At 41.7% G+C, this 14,056-nt stretch overlaps 1 protein-coding gene across 2 annotated transcripts; it reads left to right on the forward strand.

Moving 5' to 3' along the window:
- Nucleotides 1-1,300: 1,300 nt before the first annotated feature.
- On the forward strand, nucleotides 1,301-13,247 carry slc5a1 (solute carrier family 5 member 1). Of its 2 annotated transcripts, XR_004204957.1 has the most exons (15): nucleotides 1,301-1,522; nucleotides 2,733-2,804; nucleotides 3,357-3,461; nucleotides 4,936-4,995; nucleotides 5,119-5,223; nucleotides 6,052-6,157; nucleotides 8,053-8,133; nucleotides 8,580-8,791; nucleotides 9,461-9,704; nucleotides 10,711-10,861; nucleotides 11,006-11,174; nucleotides 11,576-11,791; nucleotides 11,942-12,056; nucleotides 12,166-12,442; nucleotides 12,579-13,247. XR_004204957.1 is itself a non-coding variant. In XM_031802406.1 (14 exons), the coding sequence occupies exons 1-14, from the start codon at nucleotides 1,391-1,393 to the stop codon at nucleotides 12,378-12,380; spliced, it is 1,983 nt and encodes a 660-aa protein (XP_031658266.1). In that variant the 5' UTR covers nucleotides 1,301-1,390; the 3' UTR covers nucleotides 12,381-13,247. The 2 variants fall into 2 exon arrangements, 1 of the variants encoding a protein (XP_031658266.1); XM_031802406.1 differs by having other exon boundaries at nucleotides 12,166-13,247.
- Nucleotides 13,248-14,056: the final 809 nt, after the last annotated feature.

Here is a 14,056-nt window from a genome sequence, read left to right on the forward strand (position 1 = left end):
CCTTGCACACTCTTGTTGCCTCTAGCTGATCTAGTGTGTAATCATTTGTCCAACAGTTGCAAACAAGATTTTTCTATAGGACACATTCAGGTACATTTCTCATATTTTGTTCCTTTTGCTTCCGTTTAAGATATGTTTTTATAACAGAATCGTCAGAATGAATACACCCCTGATCACACGCAAACAGAGTTCACTTTCATTGCAGCCACATACAAACAGCATGATCCTTTTGATCATTGTAGAATTTCTTCTCGCATCTACGCACTCCCCTCTTCTCACCTTTTCCCTGCGCTTGTAGACTTCCGTGCACAACACATCAGCTGTCTGTGACCAGAAACCAAACCTTCACATCATAACCACTAACCGCTACACACACCCTACATCGTTGTCACCATATTAAATAACGTCATAGTCAACATAGCTACTAGAACTAAGGTGTTAGTAAACTCGCTACGATCATGCATTACAGTGTACAGTCAGCAAGGAGTTTAGCAGTTACACTGGCGGGCAATAAATTAATAAAACCAAAAGCTTACCTTGACTTCGAAGAGTTCCAGTGTTGAATAGCAATAGCCAGCTAGCTACCATAGCCAGCAAGCTAACATAGTATTCATCTCTGTTTGAGCAGGGTGTTTGAGTAGGCTAAACTAGCTAGGTAAGTGAAAATGAAAAAAATACAAAATCTCGCTCTTTCTCTCTCTCTCTTGCTTCTCATTCATTTTTGAATAAATGAATTTGTTCAAAACTGTTGAACTATTGTTTTTCTATCTCCTTGAGTCAACTACTTACCACATTTTATGAACTTCAGTGCTAGCTAGCTATAGCTTATGCTTTCAGTACTAGATTCATTCTCTGATTCTTTGATTGGGTGGACAACATGTCAGTTCATGCTGCATAATTACTATGTAAGTCTATGGAAGGGGGTGAGAACCATGAGCCTCCTAGGTTTTGTATTGAAGTCAATGTAACCAGAGGAGGATGGAAAGTATCTGTCCTCCGGCTACACCATGGTGCTACCCTACAGAGTGATGTTGCGGCTACTGTAGACCTTCATTGCAAGTGCAGTGTGTTTTAATCAATTATTTGGTGATGTGAATATAGTTAGTATAGTGTCATCTAAAAAATGATAACTTTATAAATGTTTCACTATTTACATTTTTCTGAATTTCACTGTTGAGGACAGTCCTCCCCTTTCTCCTCTGAGGAGCCTCCACTGGTCCACACGCACACATACATGCGTGCTCACATGCACACACATACCTATCTGTGGGGTCAGTAGTACATAAGTAGCATTGCAGGTGACAGGGGAGTCAGTAGCACAGCAGTAAAGGAGAGAGGCTTCTACAATACACCTGTCCTCTGGTCACCTCTGCAGCTCAGAACAGACAAAATGACACAGGATTATTTTGGGTTCTCCTTAGTTAGAAGTGTGCCTAATAATGGCACAGTGGCAGTCAACAACCCGGCGGATATCTCCGTGATTGTGATCTACTTTGTGGTTGTCCTGGCAGTCGGAGTATGGGTGAGTTCCTTAATCTTTCCATTGACACATTGACACTAAAACAACTCTGTGTCTGTGAATAGTTAATCCCTCAGAAAGGAACAGAGAGCATGTTTTAGTTGAATCTGGAAAAAAGTTGTTTTCTCTATTCTGAATACGATTTTTTTTAAATAAAAAATAGAAGCATCTTCATAGTGTTTCGATGAGTTTCCTTCTGAGTGATAATATGTCCTTATATTTACAAACAGAAAATATGAATTATGATATTCTACACTCAAGTAACCTATGAAGACCAAGTGTCAAGTAGCCGATGAATACCAAGTGTCAAGTAACCTATGAAGACCAAGTGTCAAGTAGCCTATGAATACCAAGTGTTAAGTAGCCTATGAATACCAAGTGTTAAGTAGCCTATGAATACCAAGTGTTAAGTAGCCTATGAATACCAAGTGTTAAGTAGCCTATGAATACCCAGTGTCAAGTAGCCTATGAATACCAAGTGTTAAGTAGCCTATGAATACCAAGTGTTAAGTAGCCTATGAATACCCAGTGTCAAGTAGCCTATGAATACCAAGTGTTAAGTAGCCTATGAATACCAAGTGTTAAGTAACCTATGAATACCCAGTGTCAAGTAGCCTATGAATACCAAGTGTTAAGTAGCCTATGAATACCAAGTGTTAAGTAGCCTATGAATACCAAGTGCACTGACATCTCATTGAAGTACCTGGATTGCTTCAATTTATGCCCAGCTGAAAAATGTATAATATTGACAGACATTTATAGAACAAGTCACCAAGTACGTTTGAATTAAATTGCTAAGGAATACATTTGCATTTGTCATATTGTTTCAGATGTGTGGAGAGTCGATACAGTACTAACTACACACCCACTGGGCACAGACGTCAAACTAACATCTATTCCTCATTGGTTCAACGTACATGTAGTTTCATTGAAATGATGTGGAAACAACTTTGATTCAACCAGTGTGTGCTCAGTGGTTAGTGCTGATTGATGATTGACCCAAACAATGTTTACAAGATGTAGTAAACCATCAGTGTGAAACTAACAGACTCCTATTAAACACCATATAAACAAAAATTTATATTGACCATGTATATATAACTAAAAAAGGTGCAAATTACCGTATCATGTAACAAGGTTATTGATCAACATGATCCCTGATACATGAATATGGTATCTCAAAACAACTCAATTAACCAGTCTCTCTTTGCAGGCTATGGTGAGCACAAACCGAGCCACCGTAGGTGGATTCTTCCTGGCAGGAAGAAGCATGGTGTGGTGGCCAGTGAGTATAAGTCTTCTCTCAGGACAGTCTATTACATATTATAAACTGGGTGGTTTGAGCCCTGAATGCTGATACATTATTACGTTCAAAGGCATCGAACTCGCTCTAATTTACTGGCCACTGTTTATGACAGTGGCACATATTTGGAAAGACACACCCTGTTCCCCTGAACTATCCTAATCCGTGCCTGTATTCCATGGAAGTGTCCAGCTCATACTTAAATCAAGGTCATAATCTTTTATCTTGATGTGTTGGAAGCCCATAAATCATATGCCCTTCATTTGAGACGGCTCCTAATGACTCAATAATGACTGATGCTGATTGTACCAGTACACGTGAGGTGTCTAACTTAATTGCATTTCCCTTCTATGGACCATGTACTTGGCAACCTTTGCCCCATTATCTTACATGGTACACCTGTTGTTGTTGTTGTAAATGTTCCTTTATGAATGAAGTTCTTCTTAATGACCTTCCATATCCAAAAACTGTGAGAGAATATCATTACATTCTGTATAAATTGATCATGAACATTCCTCTGTCCTTCCTCTCCAGATTGGGGCATCCCTCTTTGCGAGCAACATTGGCAGTGGGCATTTTGTTGGCATCGCAGGGACTGCGGCTGCAGGTGGACTTGCCATTGGCGGATTCGAATGGAATGTGAGTGGCAATGTCTAATGTAAATAAATACCATGATAACCTCTCACGCAAACATCATCATAACCTCTGAAATGTACCTGATATTATCACTCATCTCATCTCTATCTCTATTATCATCTCATCTCTATCTCTGTTATCATCTCATCTCTATCTCTGTTATCATCTCATCTCTACATCTGTTATCATCTCATCTCTATCTCTGTTATCATCTCTATCTATGTAATCATCTCATCTCAATCTCTATTATCATCTCATCTCTATCTATGTTATCATCTCATCTCTATCTCTGTAATAATCTCATCTCTATCTCTATTATCATCTCATCTCTATCTCTGTTATAATCTCATTTCTATCTCTATTATCATCTCATCTCCATCTATGTAATCATCTCATCTCAATCTCTATTATCATCTCTTCTCAATCTCTGTTATCATCTCATCTCTATCTCTGTAGTCATCTCATCTCAATCTCTATTATCATCTCTTCTCTATCTCTATTATCATTATCTCATCTCTATCTCTATTATCATCTCTATCTCTATTATAATCTCATCTCTATCTCTGTTATCATCTCTATCTATGTAATCATCTCATCTCAATCTCTATTATCATCTCATCTCTATCTATGTTATCATCTCATCTCTATCTCTGTAATAATCTCATCTCTATCTCTATTATCATCTCATCTCTATCTCTGTTATAATCTCATTTCTATCTCTATTATCATCTCATCTCCATCTATGTAATCATCTCATCTCAATCTCTATTATCATCTCTTCTCAATCTCTGTTATCATCTCATCTCTATCTCTGTAGTCATCTCATCTCAATCTCTATTATCATCTCTTCTCTATCTCTATTATCATTATCTCATCTCTATCTCTATTATCATCTCTATCTCTATTATAATCTCATCTCTATCTCTATTGTCATTTAATCTGTCTATGTTATCAACTCATCTCTATCTCTGTTATCATCTAATCTCTATCTCTATAATCATCTAATCTCATCTCTATTATCATCTCATGTCTATCTCTGTTATCATCTCATCTCATCTCATCTCGATCTCTGTTATCGTCTCATCTTTATCTCTATTATCATCGCATCTCTATCTCTATTATCATCTAATCTCTATCTCTATAATCATCTAATCTCATGTCTATCTCTGTTATCATCTCTATCTCTGTTATCATCTCTATCTCTGTTATCATCTCTATCTCTGTTATCATATCATCTCTATCTCTATTATCATCTCATCTCTATTTCTATTGCACTCTGCAATTATTTGTATAATAGGTGCTCTTTTTTATACACGTTTATGATCTATATTGAGTCTGATAAGCGTGTAGGTTAAATGTCACTATATGATCGATACTAGAGAACAGCAGTGGGCGAAAGCAGTAACACGTCTAGTAAAAGATAAATCTGTCATTTCATGAATTCCCCATCTGAACCCTTAGGATGTGTGTTTTTCAGGCCCTTGTGGTGGTGATCATTCTTGGATGGCTCTTTGTTCCCATTTACATCAAAGCTGGGGTGAGAACAAACTTTTCTGCTATTACAGTGTAATTACCATTATACCATGCCATTTCGTACAATTCTGTAGCATATAATCTAGTGCTATTCCACAATGTAATCATGTCGACTGGATTTGTTTAGGTGGTGACCATGCCAGAGTACTTGAGGAAGAGGTTCGGAGGCCAGCGCATCCGCATCTATCTCTCAGTGCTCTCACTCTTCCTCTATGTCTTCACTAAGATCTCAGTGAGTCACTCATATCACTGTTCATTGTATATTACTGTTGAAAACAAGGTACACTGTATATATACACTACCGTTCAAATTTTGGGGTCACTTAGAAATGTTCTTGTTTTTGAAAGAAAAGATAATTATATGTCCATTTAAACAACAGTTTTGCGGGTAATATTTAATGAAGCTGCCAGTTGAGGACTTGTGAGATGTCTGTTTCTCAAACTAGACAATCTAATGTACTTGTCCTCTTGCTCAGTTGTGCACCGGGGCCTCCCACTCCTCATTCTATTCTGGTTAGGGCCAGTTTGTGCTGTTCTGTGAAGGGAATAGTACACAGCGTTGTACCAGATCTTCAGTTTCTTGGCAATTTCTCGCATGGAATAGCCTTCATTTCTCAGGACAAGAATAGAGTTTCAGAAGAAAGTTATTTGTTTCTGGCCATTTTGAGCCTGTAATCGAACCCACAAATGCTGATGCCCCAGATACTCAACTAGTCTAAAGAAGGCCAGTTTTATTGCTTGTTTCAGCAAGGGGCAACAAAGTTTCATCACGTTGTTAAAAGTCCATGTTAATTTATGTACGTAGAAACAGACTCAACTTCAAGAATGTTCGGCCATCTGGTCTTCAGTCAGCTGTTCGTTTATGACAGTTATTATATTGAATTTTTTCTTCATCCAAAATCGTGTGCTAGCCCTATAGAAGCCCTTCCTTTGTCATTAATCCCCTCTCTCTCTATCTCTCTTTCTCTCTCTCTCTCTCTCCCTCTCTCTCTCTCTTTCTCTCTGTCTCTCTCTCTCTCTCTCTCTCTCTCTCTCTTTCAATCTCTCTTTCTCTCTCTCAGGCAGATATGTTTTCTGGAGCCATCTTTATTAACCAGGCTCTGGGGCTGAATATCTACCTTGCTGTGATTCTCCTGCTAAGTATCACGGCTCTATACACCGTCACAGGTATATCAATACATACTCTCAACTTATACACTACACAACTGTATGTAGCAGTGATATACACTGAGTGTACAAAACATGCTCTTTCAATGACATAGACTGACCAGGTGAAAGCTATGATTCCCTTATTGATGTCACTTGTTAAATCCACCAATCAGTGTAGATGAAAGGGAGGAGACAGGTTAAAGAAGGATTTTTAAGCCTTGAGACATGGATTTTTATTTTACCTTTATTTAACTAGGCAAGTCAGTTAAGAACAAATTCTTATTTTCAATGACGGCCTAGGAACAGTGGGTTAACTGCCTGTTCAGGGGCAGAATGACAGATTTGTCAGCTCGGGGGTTTGAACTTGCAACCTTCCAGTTACTAGTCCAATGCTATAACCACTAGGCTACCCTGCCGCCCCATTGTGTGTGTGTGCCATTCAGAGGGTGAATGGGCAAGACAAAATATTTACGTGCCTTTGAGCGGAGTAGGGTAGTAGGTGCCAGGTGCACCAGCTTAAGTGTGTGTCAAGAACTGCAACGCTGCTGGGTTTTTCACGTTCAACAGATTCCTGTGTGTATCAAGAATGGTCTACCACCCAAAGGACATCCAGCCAACTTGACCAAACTGTGGGAAGCATTGGAGCATCACTGTAGAATGCTTTCCACACCTTGTAGAGTCCATGCCACATCGAATTGAGGCTGTTCTGAGGGCAAAAGGGGGTGCATCTCAGTATTAGGAAGGTGTTCCTAATGTTTTGTACACTTAGTGTATAGCAGCGATATATAACTAATTCACTGAGAGGAGCCCTATATCGACTATGTCCATTTAAACCAATATGGAGTTCTTATCTGTAACCATGACAGAGTGGAGTAAAGTCCATCCTGTATCGTTGTATTTGAGTCTTAATAGCAGACTATGTCTGACAGCACAAATGCCTTCCTCCAAGGCTGTTTATGTCCTGTACCACATGGGTAATTACCCATACTCCCTGATAAAACCTTGTTGTTCACCTCTGTAATGATGCATTCATTCCTGGATTTTAGTTCACTGACAGGCCTTCAGCAAGGTCAGTGATGCAACACTGTCTCTGTATAAGATTGGGTTTCCATAATACTCATATAAACATGTAATGTAGATTAGTCTAGACTGTCTACTGAGTGGCACAGCAGTTTAAGACACTGCATCTCAGTGCTAGAGGCATCCCTACAGACCCGGGTTCAATTCCAGGCTGTATCACAACAAACTGTGATTGAGAGTCCAATAGGGCGGAGCACAATTGGCCCAGCGTTGTCCGGGTTACGGTTTGGCCGTCATTGTAAATTGCCTCGTTAAATATAAAATAAAAGTCTCTGTATAGGATTAGGTTTGCATAATGCTCAACTAAACATGTAGTGGAGTATAGGTTTTGTAAATATCATACATGAAGGTGAGTTAACTGCTGAAAATAGAGTGACTCACAGCATCAAATACTCTGACACATACGTGACACACCGATGCTTTCGAGGTGCAGTCAACAGCAAAAGTTGAGTGCACTGTTATTCTTTGCTAGGGCTTGATTTTCAGTCTGTAAGGCAGCCCCGCGCAAATGTATGTAGGCCACCGTATCTTCTTTATTACCATTGTGCTCAAATGAATATCAATGACCTACATGTATATTCATATACCGTACACAACTACTGAGGGGAGTTATAGAGTCTATGTGATAGACAAACATCAAACGAACAACTGGACCACTAACAGGCTATCCCTTTTGACCAAGGGCAATCATTAAAGTAAAAAATAAACATCACGTCTACAGTGTAAATGAGTACTACAGTGGTTTTCCACAGCTTAGTCATTGACTGTAACCCTGTATAAGTAATGAGCAGGATTGTGTTGTGCTGACTCTCACCATGTGCACTCTGCTTCAGGTGGACTGGCTGCAGTGATCTACACAGACACATTGCAGACCATCATCATGGTCGTGGGATCTTTCATCCTCATGGGTTATGGTAAGGTATTTATTCATTCTCATGGATTATGGTAATGTATTTATTAATCCTTATGGGTTATGGTAATGTATTTATTCACCCTCATGGGTTATGGTAATGTATTTATTCACCCTCATGGGTTATGGTAATGTATTTATTCACCCTCATGGGTTATGGTAATGTATTTATTCACCCTCATGGGTTATGGTAATGTATTTATTCACCCTCATGGGTTATGGTAATGTATTTATTCACCCTCATGGGTTATGGGTTCATTGCCTCTTTTCCTTTTCCTATAACTCTATATCTCTTCTTTGTCCTCCCTTCTTTATTCCCTTCCTCCAATGCATTCCTTTTTCTCCTTCCCCCTTTCTACAGAGTATCATTTCCTTGATTTATTCTCTTCTTCCAATTCCTCCAACCTCTCTCATCCCTCTTTCCCAACCCTCTTCGGTCTGTCTCCTCAGCCTTCAATGAGGTGGGAGGTTATGAGAACTTCCAGACGCGCTACATGGAGGCCATACCCACTCTGACTGGGGTCAACATCAGTGAGAGCTGCTACACCCCTCGGCCTGACTCCTTCCACATCTTCAGGGACGCGGTGACAGGGGACCTGCCCTGGCCAGGCCTGGTGTTTGGCCTCACTGTCCAGGCCACCTGGTACTGGTGCACTGATCAGGTAGCCTCCGTAGGGAATGAATAAGTCTAACACCCTCCCTCAGTTACATGCACACGCACACACACTAATGTGTGTATCATTACCATGGCCATTCTTTCCAGCCAGCTCTCAGCTTGTCTTAGCTTAAGTGGCTGCCTTATGAAGAGAAGCATGCTTTTAGTTAGACCCAAATGCACTTCCTTCCCACAGACTTAAATAAGACTAAAAGCCGGGAACACAGAGGTGACTGTGAAAAAAGAACAGGATATTGACTTACACAATCACACACACGAGCGAGCACTCACTCACACACGTTAAATACGCAAGTTGAAACAGTTTATTCGATTAGTAGAACTCAAAGCTTAAGTTTCTCTAATTCATATATGATAGCGCCATGCCTTCTTCTGTGATCAGCAATTTGGGTCACGTTCGGAAAGGGAAACATTTCCTTTGATGAATATTTCCGCTAGAAAAGCTGCATACACATTTGTGCCTGTCAGAAGATATGTGGCTGTATGGTGCATGGAAGGAATGACGAGTGCATTGGACTTCAAACCCCTTTCATTGCCCTCTACTCTTGATATTGACATATTCAAGCAATACAGAGGCACCATACTTCTGTTTGACCATGAACACGTAATCCATCACCTCTTCAGTCACTAGAGGGTTGTTATCTCTCCTGTCACCTAGGTGATTGTCCAGCGCTGTCTATCTGCCAAGAATCTTTCCCATGTCAAGGCTGGCTGTATCCTGTGTGGCTACCTGAAGCTGCTGCCCATGTTCCTCATGGTCTTCCCTGGCATGATCAGCCGAATCCTCTACCCAGACGAGGTGGCTTGCGTGGAACCAGAGGAGTGTCTGAGGTACTGTGGGGCCAGTGTTGGCTGCACCAACATTGCTTATCCCAAACTGGTGGTGGACCTCATGCCAAATGGTGGGTAACAGAAGATACTAGTCCATCTAGTAACAATGACAGTCCTAGCACCACTATCAAATGAGATGAAATTGTATTTGTCACGTGTGCCGAATATGACCTCATCGTGAAATGCTTACTTACAAGCCCTTAACCAACAATGTAGTTCAAGAAATGGAGTTAAGAAAATATTTACGAAATAAACTGAGGTAAAAAAAAAAGGTAATATTAAATAACACAATAAAATAACAATTACCGATACTAGCGAGTAGCAGCAGTGTAAAAACAAAGGGGGGGGGGGGGTCAATGTAGATTGTCCAGGTGGCCATTTGATGAATTGTTCAGCAGTCTTATGGCTTGAGGGTAGAAGCTGTTAAGGAGCCTTTTGGACCTAGACTTGGCACTCCAGTACCGCTTGCCGTGCGGTAGTGGAGAGAACAGTCTATGACTTTGACCCCCCCAAAAAAATTAGGACCTTCCGGATAACGAGAAGTTGCCATACAGGAGGTGATGCAACTGGTCAGGATGCTCTCGATGGTGTAGCTAAAGGACTTTTTGAGGATCTGGGGAACCATGCCAAATATTTTCAGCCTCCTGAGGGGGAAAAGGTGGTGTCGTGCCCTCTTCACGACTGTCTTGGTGTGTTTGGACCATGTGAACACCAAGGAACTTGAAACTCTCGACCTGCTCCACTTAAAAAATGTCGATGAGAATGGGGTGTGTTTGGCTGCAGTCCACGATCAGCTCCTTTGTCTTGCTCACGTTGAGGGAGAGGTTGTTGTCCTGGCACTGCACTGCACAGGGACTATGTTACTACAACACTGTTACTACTGCTACAAATAGTGGATTCAATAAGTACTACTCCTTATTCCAGGAAAACAGTTGTTGCTGCCAATATAATCAACCATCACATTCGTTCATCTCTTCATTCCTTCTCTTTTCTCTTTTCTACACCTATCCTAATCTGCCTTCCCTCCATTCCTGTTCTCCTTTGCATCCCCTCCCTCCCTGCCCTCTCCTCCTGCAGGTCTGCGAGGCCTGATGCTGTCGGTGATGATGGCGTCTCTGATGAGCTCCCTGACCTCCATCTTCAACAGTGCCAGCACCCTGTTCACGATGGACATTTACACCAAGATACGCAGCTCCTCCTCCGAGAAGGAACTCATGATCGCTGGGAGGTACAGTAACACACAGCTCAGCCTGCTCGAGTTCTTTGGACTTCACTTGCTTTAATACATGTGTGTATATGCTTGGGTTTGTGTATGTTTGCATTGAGATAAATGGGTAATATTGATATTGATGCATTATTCTTGGCTGTGTAGGGTGTTTATCCTGGTTTTGATCGGGGTGAGTATAGCGTGGATCCCTGTGGTCCAGTCTGCTCAGAGCGGCCAGCTCTTTGACTACATCCAGTCAATCACCAGCTACCTGACTCCGCCCATCGCTGCCACCTTCATGCTCGCCATCTTCTGTAAGCGCGTCAATGAGCCGGTGAGTCTCTAACTTAACAAAAGTCAGTGTGATATAAACTAGTTTCCTTGAGCTACTTGTGGTTTGAACTGGTTTATTTAATCTGTTGCCTAATAAATCAATAAGGTACCTGAGGAGTTTGTGGTATATGGTCAATATACCACAGCTAAGGGCCGTATCCAGGCACTCTGCGTTGCGTCGTGTAATAAATGACAGCCCTTAGCCGTGGTATATTGGCCATATATCACATGCCCCTCGGGCCTTATTGCTTAAGTAGTTTATCTGAACTCTGCTGGCTAGGCTCAAAGGACCCTGGTTACCACTTTCACCATTTACTGCCTTGTTCGTGTTATACGTGATGTTTGTGCAATTGGAAGTGAACCATGAAAATGTGTTGAGTCACAGACCTCCCCCACTTTCAGGGTGTGTTCTATGGCCTTACGATAGGCCTGGCTATTGGCTTAACCAGGATGATCAGTGAGTTTGCCTATGGGACAGGAAGCTGTGTGACCCCCACTAACTGTCCTGAGATCATCTGTGGGGTCCACTACCTCTACTTCTCCATTATTCTGTTCTGTATCTCCTGCCTGCTGATAGTCAGCATCTCCCTCATGACCAAACCCATCGACGACAAACATGTAAGTTACAACTGCCCCCAATAGTCAAACTTATTTAGTTATTCTTCCATCCGTGAATGTTAATTGAATAAAAACGCAGTCTCTCTGCCATCTCTAAATTAATTTCTCCCCATGTGTTTGTCCTGTGCCTCTTCCTCCCTCCATCTGCAGTTACACCGCTTGTGCTGGCAGCTGAGGAACAGCACAGAGGAGAGGGTGGATCTGGAGCTAGACAATTGGAAAGAAGATCAAGAACCTACCTATGTGGATATGGATGATAAGAGAGGTCTCTCTCCAATCTCTATCTGTTACTCCGTGACACACATACAGATTTTATTTCTCACATTTACAACCACACACTGTTTCCTCATCCCTGTGTTTGTGTGTCTGTGCAGAGCCCACCGAGGAGCCAGGCTGTTGTAAGAAGGCAGTGTTGAGCTTCTGTGGCTTGGAGAAATCGACTGCTCCCAAGCTGAGTGCTGAGGAGCAGGCTGAGCTGCAGAGGCAACTCACAGACACCTCAGAGAAACCCATGTGGAGGAACGTGGTCAATGCCAACGCCATCATCCTCCTGTGCGTCTGTGTTTTCTTGCACGGATTCTACGGTTAAACATCTCCTCATACTGGAACCCCCCCTGCCCTGGAGTCTGGACTGTCTAACCATAAACTTGGGTAGTCTCCTCTTTCAACCCTGAAATCCCCCCTGACTCACAGGCCCACAATGCACTGTGAATTGCCACCTCTCTTACACTCCCTCCCTCTATCCATCATCTGTACTGGTGTCTGGACTGTCTAACCATAAACTTGGGTAGTCTCCTCTTTCAACCCTGAAATCCCCCCTGACTCACAGGCCCACAATGCACTGTGAATTGCCACCTCTCTTACACTCCCTCCCTCTATCCATCATCTGTACAGGTCGCTCTTAACCTCTTAACTCTGTAATCTCCACACCCCCGCAACGTGGTCAATGCTACGAACACCTTACCTAGCTCCATACCTGAACAGGCCTAGGCCCTCTAACTGGGAGTCACAACGCTCCTTTGTTTGGTGTGCTTTGCTTTGTGGACTTTAAATGTATGTACATGTATGTTGAATGTGTAATGAAGATCATGACGATGATGAAGAGGATAATGATGATGATGATACTGATGATGGTGCTGATGATGGATCTGAATAGAACTCGGTGTCCACTGGTATCCAATGTTCACTTTGAACTTTCTGCCCTTCATGAAGTTACTATGGTTTGGTATATTAACCAGGTGGGGCTGCAGTAGGAATAAACTTGCATAATTTAAGATTTGAAAGAGTATCATTACCAAGATAACACTGTACAGCCAGTGGATTTTTAAAGCATTGACACATCAAATGTTGTTGGCAATGAGAGGAAAAAGGCCAATACAACACATATACTTATTGAACTCGTATGACACGTATCTGGTAGCTTTCTTTTACTGCATTAATAAAGTATTCAACCTTAGTTCGACAAACGTTGAGAACTACCCGATTTTTCAGAGATGAGGGATGGACTCACAAACTCACTATCACACATTCAATCTCTGACGGACTACGGTGAATGGGGCCTGGCGATCAAAGGTTCAAAGTGGTGCCATATTTCCTCTTGCTATTTCGCTTTGCTATGTGTTAATGAATGATATCTCAAAGATGGAAGGAGCAGTATATTTCCTCATGGTACTGGAGTAATAACCCACTCCATGCACAAGCACACACATCCGAGCCATGCTTCTCTGTACTGCCCCCTGCCTGTCATAACAGTAAATGCATCTGGAGGACCAAGAATGTAAAATATCACAGTCACATGGGGTGCTTTACGCTCTATTCGTGGAAGGGCTCTCTATTCAATCCGCATCGCGGAAGTTCCTTTTAACAGCGTTTATTGAAATGTAAAGGAAATGTTCCCGCATTAGCACAGGCTGCATTCACAGTAAACCGTTGCATATGTCAGTTCAATCAGAAATTACCTTTACATTTCTATCACACAACCTGAAACGCTTCAACTGTACAGATTGAATAGAGCCCTAAGTATACCTGTTACAAGTAGTGTCCCCTAACCCTAGAATGGTATTCGGGTTGTTCCATGTCATTTCAGCAAGCCATGACACCCACCAGAGCAGATTGTTCTGAAATGGTTTCTGTAGTTAGAAACCGATTATTTTGTTGAAAGACAATTTGAACTCTATGGATTGCACCCAAATTGGCCATTTTAATTTATAGGATTCATACAATTCTCCGCTGTTCTGGTGCACTGGCTACGACGCTGTGAACAGC

This window comes from Oncorhynchus kisutch, linkage group LG23, assembly GCF_002021735.2.
Source record: "Oncorhynchus kisutch isolate 150728-3 linkage group LG23, Okis_V2, whole genome shotgun sequence".
NCBI classification, from domain to species: Eukaryota; Metazoa; Chordata; class Actinopteri; order Salmoniformes; family Salmonidae; genus Oncorhynchus; species Oncorhynchus kisutch.

Excerpts from the sequence above, each read along its gene's own strand:
- slc5a1 (XM_031802406.1), top strand. The coding sequence starts at position 1,391 with ATGACACAGGATTATTTTGGGTTCTCCTTAGTTAGAAGTGTGCCTAAT. Across the intron at positions 11,175-11,575 it reads GTAAGCGCGTCAATGAGCCG|GGTGTGTTCTATGGCCTTAC; the intron begins GTGAGTCTCTAA and ends CCCCACTTTCAG. Across the intron at positions 11,792-11,941 it reads AACCCATCGACGACAAACAT|TTACACCGCTTGTGCTGGCA; the intron begins GTAAGTTACAAC and ends CTCCATCTGCAG.